This window comes from Euprymna scolopes, chromosome 10 (genome assembly GCF_053919585.1).
Source record: "Euprymna scolopes isolate OS-2025 chromosome 10, ASM5391958v1, whole genome shotgun sequence".
In the NCBI taxonomy this organism is placed as follows: domain Eukaryota; kingdom Metazoa; phylum Mollusca; class Cephalopoda; order Sepiida; family Sepiolidae; genus Euprymna; species Euprymna scolopes.
In genome coordinates, this window is record NC_136491.1 from 92,522,736 (window position 1) to 92,533,956 (window position 11,221).

The 11,221-nt window shown below is 33.8% G+C and overlaps 1 protein-coding gene across 1 annotated transcript; it reads left to right on the top strand.

Annotated features, from left to right (window-relative positions):
- The first annotated feature begins 1,904 nt into the window (after positions 1-1,904).
- Positions 1,905-7,613, top strand: LOC145286131 (RNA-binding protein pno1-like). Its single transcript, XM_080134839.1, has one exon. The coding sequence runs from the start codon at positions 2,096-2,098 to the stop codon at positions 2,852-2,854; it is 759 nt and encodes a 252-aa protein (XP_079990965.1). The 5' UTR covers positions 1,905-2,095; the 3' UTR covers positions 2,855-7,613.
- The last annotated feature ends 3,608 nt before the right edge of the window (positions 7,614-11,221 follow it).

The following is an 11,221-nucleotide window of genomic DNA, read 5'->3' on the forward strand; positions in this document are numbered from 1 at the left end:
AGTCTCACACAAAAACACGAGTTCATATCTCAAGCTATATTACTTGTCATATACATATGCACACACAAACATACACGCACATGTACACACAAGTAGATATATTAACGTTTGCGTACATACACTCACATTCACGTGTATACACACATACACTAACGTACGCACCGATGAACAACGACACTTCCCCTTTCAAAGGAAATCCACACATGCGCAAAAGACCACTGGAAACAATTATAAAAGCAAGAACAATAAGCAGCATCTTTCTTTTCCAACTCACCTTCCGAGTTGAGTGGTCGGCGGACAGCCCGTGCACCGCACACCACCTGCTACTATATGTGGGACAAAGAGCTAACAAACAGTATGTACACTTTATACACTTTCTCTCTCCATGAACTGGATTGACATTCTCACTCTTTCTCTCTATATATATACAACTGGTCCCTGAGAATACCTCCGCGTAGCTGACCTAATATGGCGTGCATTTTAACTGATGCCAACCCTCTATCTTTGTCTTTGTCTACACGCTGGATTATCATTCCCATTTACACTACATTACTCACGTCTCTTTCCACGCGCGAACAAATGATAGTGACCCGAACGTGAGATGAACACACATTTCCTTTTTCCTTTCTACACCACCAGTCCCGCAACAAACGATGGTTACACCCGAACGCGGACATGAACACGTGTTATATCTAAAACATTCATTCTTTCAACAGTAAATAAATGGCACATTTATCTTATCCATCAATTGAGTTTTTGTTTCCTTCAATTCCATTCGTTTCATTATTTTCTTTTTTAACGGGATTAGGATTTATATATCCTAGTCCTCTACAAGCTTTTGCGAGACATACACCAAATGGTCACACACATTTTGCCTTTTATATATATAGATTAAAAAAAAAAAATTAATTACTTTCTAAAAAATCGAAAATGCAAGAAAGTCGACAAACAACTTGCTGATCAGGTGTGGCGGAGAAGGAAATGCTCAGATATTTCCGCGTATATTATTATGTATCAGAGAACAATATGAGTTCTAATTAGCTTTGTTTGTAAAAAAAAAAAAGAAGAAATCTGTTTTCTACTATTGTCCATTTCAATTCAATATCGTTTCATTAATATCATTTCTAATTATCTTAATTTGTTTGTCCAAAAAAAATTTCTAATTTCTAATATAATCTAGTTCAACATCGTTTCTTGTAATCATTTCCAGTTATCTTTATTTGTTTGTTATTTTATTTATAAATTTACGTGGGAGTGATTCAATAAAAAGATCTAAGGCACTGGCACTTCTGCATGACAGTGCCATGAGGCGAATGTGTGTATTTTAGTTTCAAGAACGGCCGATAAAGGGTGTGTGTCTGTCGAATAGGGGTCGATAAATCGTATCACTTATTGAAAAAAAATAAAATAAAATAAATAAATAAAAACAATATTATTAAAAATTTCTATAAATTTTTATAAATAAATAAATAAGTAAATAAAAACTTCTATATTAAAATTATATTTTGCGCTGTTGACAAAGAACGCTGTAACTAAAAATGTTGAAATATGATTTTTTTTTTTTTTCAATTTTTTTTTTTTTCTTTTTTCATAATCTGATTAATTAGTGTCCACTCAATAATAATCCAGTGAAAATTTTTTTAAAAAACCTATCAGTATACAAATTAAGCAGGGGGGGGGGTGATGTTTAAAAAAATTATTTCAATCAAATTAATTCATAATCGACGTATTTGTGAATAAGGAAAGGAATTATATAGACCTTGAAATAACATTATTAATTTTATGTTTATTTTATTACTTCTACATTAAATTTATTATCAGCAAATACGTTTGAAGACATTCAATTAAAAGGAAAAACCATACTGTTTACAACTAATAAGAAAAAACATCTGAACTTTCATCTTTAGTTTCTTAGTTGTGGCCGGTAGAGGGAGTCACTAGTCATCAGTTGTCTTCCCATCCCACCATTGACCGACACTTTTACTCTATTCTAGTTATTCACACGTGGTATTTTTGTATTCTTTATTTTTTTCAGGCTTCTTCTTATTCTATTCTTATATTTTCGATTTACAAAAAAGTAAATTTGAAAAAGAACATGGAAGAAGCAACTAAAACAAAACCCGAAGAAGAATTTGTACCTGCAAAGACAAGGAAACGAAAGTCCACAACACAAAACAACGACGTTGAAATGGAGACAGTTACAGCATCCAGCGAGGAGGCAATATCTACAGACATTATTACTGATACCGATCAACCAGCATTTAAGAAGCCTTTCTATCCTCCACTTTCGGCGTCCAGCATCCATTCTAAGAACGACAAACGAAAGGTTGTCATTCCTAGCCACAGGTACACGCCGTTGAAAGAAAACTGGATGAAAATCTACACTCCGATCGTTGAACAACTAAAACTACAGATCCGATTTAATATGCGAACTCGAACGGTGGAACTACGCACGTGTAAAGCGACGGAAGATATTGGCGCTTTACAAAAAGGAGCGGACTTCGTACGGGCGTTTGCCCTCGGATTTGATATCGGCGATGCCCTCGCTTTGCTCAGATTGGACGATCTGTACCTGGAGTCGTTCGATGTAACCGACGTGAAGCCTCTCAAAGGAGATCATCTTGGACGGGCCGTGGGTCGCTTGGCCGGGAAAAACGGAAAAACAAAGTTTACTATTGAGAACGTTACCAAAACGAGAATCGTTCTTGCAGACACTAAAATCCATTTGCTCGGCTCTTTTCAAAATATCAAAATCGCTCGCAATTCCATATGCAACTTAATTCTGGGCAGCCCACCGTCAAAAGTTTATGGAAAGTTACGAAATGTGGCATCTAGATCGGCAGAGAGCTTCTAAGTTCTTTGGAGAAATTAGCTTCGTCTGTGTCACGGAAAATATTGTCTTTCAATTGGAGTACTCTACTATGGTGCCTGTTGGGGATTTCTCACCCATTTCGGTTGGATAAAATTGATTCTTGGTCTCAAATTCTATTTTTGCTTCTGAAATAACATTTTAATTGTTAAATTATTGAAAATGTAGATTTTTAATGTTTTTACCAAAAATGTTTTTACAGCTTAACATTTTATTGTACACAAAGCAAACCGTGGACGTTATTGTTGGTAATCATTACGCCCCCCCCCTGTTTTTTTTTACAATAGCAAATAAAATAAACAGCAGCAAATCAGTGTTACCAAAGGTAAGTTACTCTACTAAAGTTTTAAAAAAATGTCTAGTTACATCCACATTGACCTTTAATAATCGCTCAAAAATGGAAATTTTAGCAAAATACTGATAGAAACTCGCCCAATAAATGTCAGCTATCGTGCGAAAATGTAATGTTCTACCAGTATTTTGTTTAATTTTCGATTTTTGAACTATTATCAAGGATCCAAATGGCTATAACAAAACCGCATTTTTTTTTTGTTCCAACTAAACAGACTTGATGCTACTTTTGTTTCAAAGTAAATAAACGCTTTAAAATAAAACGCAAAAAATTATCTAGGTAGGTAGAAGAGTAACTTATCTTGCCTTGGTACTGGTCGCGATTAGAGTTCCCTGCCGAATACCCTAAAAAACACTGACTTCTCCCTTAGTTGCCATAGTAACTGAACGATCATGAATTTTTATCGATTTTGTTTTACTGTTTATGAATACTGAAATAAAAGACATTACTACACATTTATTAATAATATTTTACTTTTAATCACTTTTATCGACTTTTTTTTTTACTGTTTATGTGTCACTTTTATCGACTTTTTCTTTTCTTTTTTAAATAGCATTTTCTTTTTAAATGACGACGTTTTTACTGTTTATGAATATTAAAAGAAAAATAATTACTAAACATTTATTAATAAAAAAAATGGGTGCTAGTGCAAGTGCACTTATGATCCGCGCTATATTTTAAATCGTATTTCTAAGCTTAATTAAAGTTTAATGTTTTTTTATTCAATTGTAAGGTGAAAACGTAGTCATTTAAAAAGAAAATGCTATTTAAAAAAAGAAAAGAAAAAGTCGATAAAAGTGACACATAAAACAGTAAAAAAAAAGTCGATAAAAGTGATTAAAAGTGAGATATTATTAATAAATGTGTAGTAATGTCTTTTATTTCAATATTCATAAACAGTAAAACAAAATCGATAAAAATTCATGATCGTTTAGTTACTATGGCAACTAAGGGAGAAGTCAGTGTTTTTTTAGGGTGTTCGGCAGGGAACTCTAATCGCGACCAGTACCCTTCCCTTTGATAACGTGTATTTGTTGTTTCACCCTCCCCCCTGTTTTGTTTTGTTGACTGCTTTAAAATTTGACGACTTTTTCGTATGCTGAAAATATTGGCATCGTTACAATTTAAACATTTATACACAAAACAGACTTTGAACATTGATTGTAGTAATCATTTACCGACCAAAATCATTTTGAAGGAAGTACAACTGGAAAGTAGTCAAAAGCAATTTACTTTGGGATCATTTGTGATCTATTTGCGTTAAAAAAATTAATCTCGTATAAACATTTTGGGTTTGTAATCCACAAAGATTCGTGAAAGTGGTCAGAAACTTAAATGTATAACAAATAAATGTTATCAAAGGCAATATCGATTATTCTTCTACCTAACTGGATAAGTTTTTAGTGTTTTTACTCCATGTAAAATGTTTATTCGGCTCGGAAAAAAAAAGTCAACCGGTCGGTACAGTACACGAGCTAAAGAAAAATGGCCGCGTGGTCATTTTTTCTTTTGCACGTGTACTGGCAGACTATTTGTTTTTCGAGCCGAATAAATATTTTACGTTAAGTAAAAAGGTACTTATGTTACAGTTCTAGGCTAATGTGTAGTTTAGCGACGTAAATTATTTGACGCACAAAAATTATTTATTTTTATATAAAACACATTATTAGACCCTAAGGCTGATAAAACCAGAAAAAATCCATTTTTATTACTTTTTCATTTTTATTAGATTAAAAAAAAAAAAAAAAATACGGCGGGGGATACTTACTGCGGTGTCGTATCCCCCTCTGTATTTTTATTTTCGTCTTTATTTCAATTTTTTCCCCGGATTATTATCTAATGGACACTAATCTCCCAGATTATCAGAAAAAAAAAATACAGAGAGGGGTAACTGCTTTCATACGGGCAGTCCACTCCAGTCCAGTGGGCACCGTATTTTCGAGTTTTACGATCTCTTTCTTTTTTTATTTATTTATTTAATGAAATCGTTAGGTGAAAGTACAGAATGATTAAAACACACCATCCCATCCCATGTTAAGAATGGCTTTCTAAATGTTATTTTAGCACGGTAACATAATTGCATAACTTATGCATTGCATAAGTTATGCAATTATGTTACCGTGCTAAAATAACATGCATTGCATTGCATAAGTACCAGTAAAAACACTAAAAACTGGTACTAGTGAAGAGAGTGATCCGGACATAAATAATAACGTTATTATTTAAAAAGCCATTCTTAACATGGGGAGGGTATTTTGTACCTATTCTATACTTTAACCTTACAGTTGAATAAAAAAAAACATAACTTTAATTAAACTTGAAAATACGGTTTAAAAAATAGCGCGGATCACTCTCTGCACTAGCACCTAAAAACTTATCCAACTAGGTAGAAGAATAACTTATATTGCCTTTGGTAACATTCATTTCCCTTTTCTTTAACCACATGTTTACGTTACAGATTTTACCTCTTGTGGTAAAAGAAAATGGCTGCCTTACTCAGAATTCTTACAACTTAAAATGATTATCTCATGTTAAATGTTAATTTTTTACGCAAACGCACGTATCTAGGTTACGACCAAATCGGGTAAAACTATACAAACACCGTGACAGCGAATTAACCCTAACCCCTAACCCTAACCCTAAACCTAACCCTAAACCTAACCCTAAACCTAACCCTAACCCTAAACCCTAACCCTAATCCTAACCCTAACCCTAACGCTGTCACGGTGTTTGTATAATAATACCCCAAATCGAACAATTTCACGTTAGCATCTTCCGGCAGGTTACAAAATATACCAAAGTGAGGACTGTCGGACGATAAATTCAAAACATAGCGTTCCTTCCTTTCTCCAATGTAAGAATAGCTTCCTATTTAGGAAGCCATTCTTAACACTGGAAAAGTAGGGGGATGATTTCACATTTGTCTTCTGACAACTGATTGATTAGCTAAATCGCTTTGGCATCTTCCGACTGTTTACGTAACTTGCCGGAGATTGGGTTGTACTGGATAAGTACTACAAGTTCAATTTTTATATGCATTTAATTTGATGTTGCTTCTTCAGAATTTAAATTCATTAAAAAAAAAAAATCCCCCCCCCCCAATTTTGATCTACGTACCGGTTACGAAACGAAAATGTCATATTCCAAAAATCACGTAAATTTATGAAATATTTTTTTTTTTTTTTAACTAAGAAAATCAAATGGCGGATCTTCCCATTATATATCAGTGTCTAATCAATATTAATTTACTGAAAAAATTGCAAAATACCGAAAGGCGTTTTTAACATGGGGAGGTTAGAGGTGTTTATTCCAAAAGCCGTTCTTAGGTGATTCTCGTTCTGCCGCCAATGAAATTTTATGATGGTATAGTTTGCTTCTTTATCTATAAAATGCATCACTGGTTACTTCTCTCTTAATTCCTCCAGAAATAGACATCAAAATCAGCCTTGTTATGGCTGCAATTATTAATAAATCGTTAAAAATGATTTGATGTACATATTCAATGAAACACGTGTAAGAAGACGTACCATGTATCAAATAAAATATGAATGTGATTTAAATATACTTGTTGTATTTTAAATTGTTTACAAATGATCTAACTACTTGATCAATTTACGTGATTTTTGAAATGACATTTTCATTGTGACGAGAACGTGCATCATAAAAATTTATTTTTTTAATAAGGTTGAATTCTGGACAGATATCAACTTCATTTTAGGAAAAAAAGCAGTGTCATATAAGCAAGAATCTATTCTTAACCAAATTTTGGGCGAAATTGTCCAACGGCATCTATTGTACAATTGAAATTTTATTTTGGGGATTTGTAAAGAGTTATAAGAGATATATGTGGGATATTTATGAACTTTTAAAGTGGTCATTCCATTTCCTGCCCTTTGTATATAAATTTGACATAATGACCACTTCTGAAATAACAAGAACAGACGTTCATATAACTTGAACCATTGAACGAAATATACAAATGCTTTACATGAGAAACTGAATAAGAAAATTGAATTATTTTTCTGTTTTTTTTTTTTTTTGTTCCTTCTAATCCACCCTGTATACGTGTTCTTAATGTTTAAACATTAAGGTTTTTTTATTTTACAGGTACAGACACAATGTTACTGGTCAAATTCTCCAATTATTAAAATAATTGGTGGTAATCGAGTTCCACATGTCTTTATTTGCTTACGTTTATCGTGTAATGTTCTGCTTCATGGTGAACACCCTGGAAAAGTCCTTTCTGGTTAGTAGTTTAAAAATAAGCAGTTCATTGTAATTTGCACCTACCAGACCTTGGTAACTGAATTTTTGTCAAAGAAAAGTTCCTGTTAAAATTGTTATTTTTGTATCTAAATGAAAAAAATTGTATAAAAATGTTGGAGAAAGTTATTTTTGTCTTTCTTTTTTATATTTTGGCTCCGTACATGTAACTTGTTACAATAGCCGAAAGGTGGCCACATAAAATGAAGCAAAAAAACAAAATAAACTTAACTGATTTATGAGATGCCTTAAATAAGTTTCCAGATTTTTTTTGTAGAAGCATTTAAAATTGTCGTAGACTCTTGAAAATTCAGTATGTTAGTGCTATACATCTTATGAGATAACTAACCCATTTTTTATGATTTCAGATTCAAATGAACAGCTATGGCAGGAATTGGAATACACTCTACTAAAGCCTGATTGTCAGAGTTGGTGAATTTTAAAAATGCAATCTAGACGTGAGGACAATTTAGAAGAACAATATGCAATAAAATTCTGTTTTAAACTTGGAAAAAATGCTACAGAAATCTATGGAATGCTTCAGACTGTTTTTGGAGCATCAGTTTTTGAGTGGCATAAGAGATTCAAGGAAGGAAGAGAGGCGTAAGGAAGTAGACTGGCTAAATAAAGAAATTGATGGATAAGGACTTGTGTGTCCATAGAGATAATAAGTTTACAGTTTTATGTCAGTGTGGGAACTACACACAATTATTCGCAAGGAACTGAAGATGCAGAAGATTTGTGCAAAGTTTGTCCCAAGGGTGCTCAGAGAAGATCAGAAAGAAAGACATTGTCATGACAGCAGGGAGATGGTGGAGCTGATCAATTCAGATCCAACAGTTCTTGATGCTTTGGTGACCTGCGACGAAAGCTGGATCTACTGCTTTGACCCAGAGACCAATAGACAGAGTTCTCAGTGGATGCATGCTGGCTCTCCAAGACCCAAGAAGGCCAGACAAAGCAAATCCACCCAGAAACATGATCTTTTTTTTTTTCTACATGCACTGGGTTCCCACTGGACAGATAGTCAACAAGAAACACTATATTGAGGTTTTAAGGGAGTTCAGGTAGAGATTCTATTAGGAGAGGCCAACACTCTTCAAATAGTCACTGAAATTTCCATCAGGACAATGCACCAGTCCACAACTCCATCTCTGTCACAGACTTTGACCAAGATGAGCATCAAAATACTTCCTCACTCTCTCTATAGTCCAGATCTTGCTTCCTGTGTCTTTTGGTTCTTTCCTAAACTCAAGGAAAACATTAGAGGCTGTCATTATGAGATAATTGAGGAGATGAAAGAGATTGTGATGAGGGTCATTGACACGCTCACATAGGAGGACTTCTATGGGACCTTCCAAAAGTTGTTGAAATGGTACACGTATATTGCAGCCAGAGGAGATTACTTTGAAGGGAACTAGAGTTTCATGTGTGTACTATCAATAAAAGTGTCCATGTGGAAAAAGTTTTGAAACTTATATAAGGAACATCGCATTTACATATAATTTTATTTTTATTTATTGTTATATTTATATTGGATTATTCAGACTAATCTACTCATTTTTGTCTTTGAGAAAGTTCTGATAATGGTTATACTTCTAAAGAACCGTCTTAGTTCATACACACTGGTTTATAGTCTACACTTTATAATCTTATGTTATTTGACTCCTGACAGAATTAGGGTTATGATTTAGTGATATTTTGCAACCTTTACACCAGACCCAACTCTGATCAACTTACTATTTGAGAAATTTTGATAATTCATATTGGTAACTTGCTCTCATTCCATAAGTATTGAGCAATTACTATTTGTATTTTTAGTATCACCTGTGCTTAGGAATAGATCTTCAACCTCCAGAAAATTGTCCCTTGGCACTTTTATCCAGTGTACAAGGGGTCATTGTGAAGGTTACAGTGATGTAAATGTATGAATTGTCTCTGAAATCAAAGCAGTAATTGGAATAATATAAATTATCAGTCCTCACCTAAAAGAAAAATTCCAAAAGATATTTACGTCATTGCATTCATTTTGTAATTGTTTTTTCATGTTATTTTTTATTTTGTTTATGTTTCAGCCACATGGACAGTTTCTGTTTTTGTAAATTCAGCCATTTTTAAAAAGTAGATAAAAATGTTTCCCTTGACTGAGAAAAGTCCATGAAACATTAGAAAACAATTACCAAAAGCAATAAGTTTTTTTTGTTGTTTTTTTTTTTTTTTACAAAGGAGTCACCACTTATCAAGGCCCAGGGGCCACTCAAGGATAAGGAGGATGTACAGTGGTCAAGGGGAACATGTCAGTTATCAATAGTGGAAATTGGATTACTTAAGGGGATGGCTCATCAAGAATTTGTTCACATTGGACTTGAAGACAACCATATTGTAGTCAGTTGGAAAGCAGGAAAACGGAACAGTTCCACAGGCCTGCAGTTCTAAGAAAGAAGCTTTGTTCATGGAATCTACGTTTAGGTTTAGGCACAGATAAAGAGTGGGGGAAATTATTGATAGCGGTTTCAGCTAGACGGGTGTTTTTTGTGAAAGTCAGGTCAGGAGGAATCATAGATTGGAGCTCAGATGAGCACTTGCCATGAAAATAACGATAAAGCAGAGATAGGCTTGTGGCGTCTCTTCTGTGGGAAAGAGGTTACACGAAAGAGAAAGGGGCATCCCCTACTAGGCTACGAAGTCTATTTTGAACTCTGTCAAGGCAGGATATGCTACTTCTAGCAGCTTCTCCTGCCCAGATGTTATCTTAAAAATGAAAACTCTGTTTTTGAAAATCTTCGTTCATGACAATAACGATCTTTACTTTCAATAACTGAATTCCATCTGTCAACAAGATTATAAAGGCTTCACTTGTAAAATTCTTTAGGTTTTCATGTGAAATCCAAATCTTAACTCCTGTTCAATCTCCTCGTGAGGTTAAGCTAAGGCCATCTAAATGGTTTTGTAATCCTCCAAAATAATCCAAGGGAAGTAAATCAGGAAAATGTGCAGGATGGGGAATGGTTACCTCACCAAATTTTTTTTACACAGTGGTCACCACTTATCAAGGCCTGGAAGCCACTCAGGGATAAGGGTTATTGCAAGTACATTACATTAGTGTGGAGAGTTGATGAAGTGTTTATTTAAGGGGGCGGTTCATTAGGAATTTGTTAACGTTGGACTTGAAGACATCCAAGTTGTAGTCAGGTGGGAAGCAGGCAGACGGAACAGAGTTCCACATGCGTGCAGTTCTTCTAGCAAATCTTTGGTCAGTAGTGTTATGTGAAGACGAGCATTATTATGATAGATGACTTTTTTTTTCTGTTGATTAAAAAGTCATTATTGGGTTAATATGACAAGAAAATATAAATGATGTTTTAATAATCTGCAAAAAGAAAAGTTATGAATTAATCATCGTGATCTGTTTAAGTAATAACAATATCCAGAAAATAATGGTTTAAAATGCTTGTTCTAGGAACTGGAAATTAAAACTTTTGCACTGATCTGATACAAAAATTAAACAATACAATGTAAACAGTCAAAAAAAAAAAAAAAAAAAAATTGCAATTCATGCCTTTTTCATTTTCTGCTCCAGAATGACAGATTTTATTTTATTGTGGTCACTCTTGTAAGACATCTGATTTTACTGACAGCCATGGAGTATAAACAGCTACTTTTTAATACGAAGAACTCGTAAATGTCTATATTTATAACTAGGAGTGATAATTTGAGTCAGTAATACCATTTATTGC

Excerpts from the sequence above, each read along its gene's own strand:
- LOC145286131 (XM_080134839.1), top strand. The coding sequence starts at position 2,096 with ATGGAAGAAGCAACTAAAACAAAACCCGAAGAAGAATTTGTACCTGCA.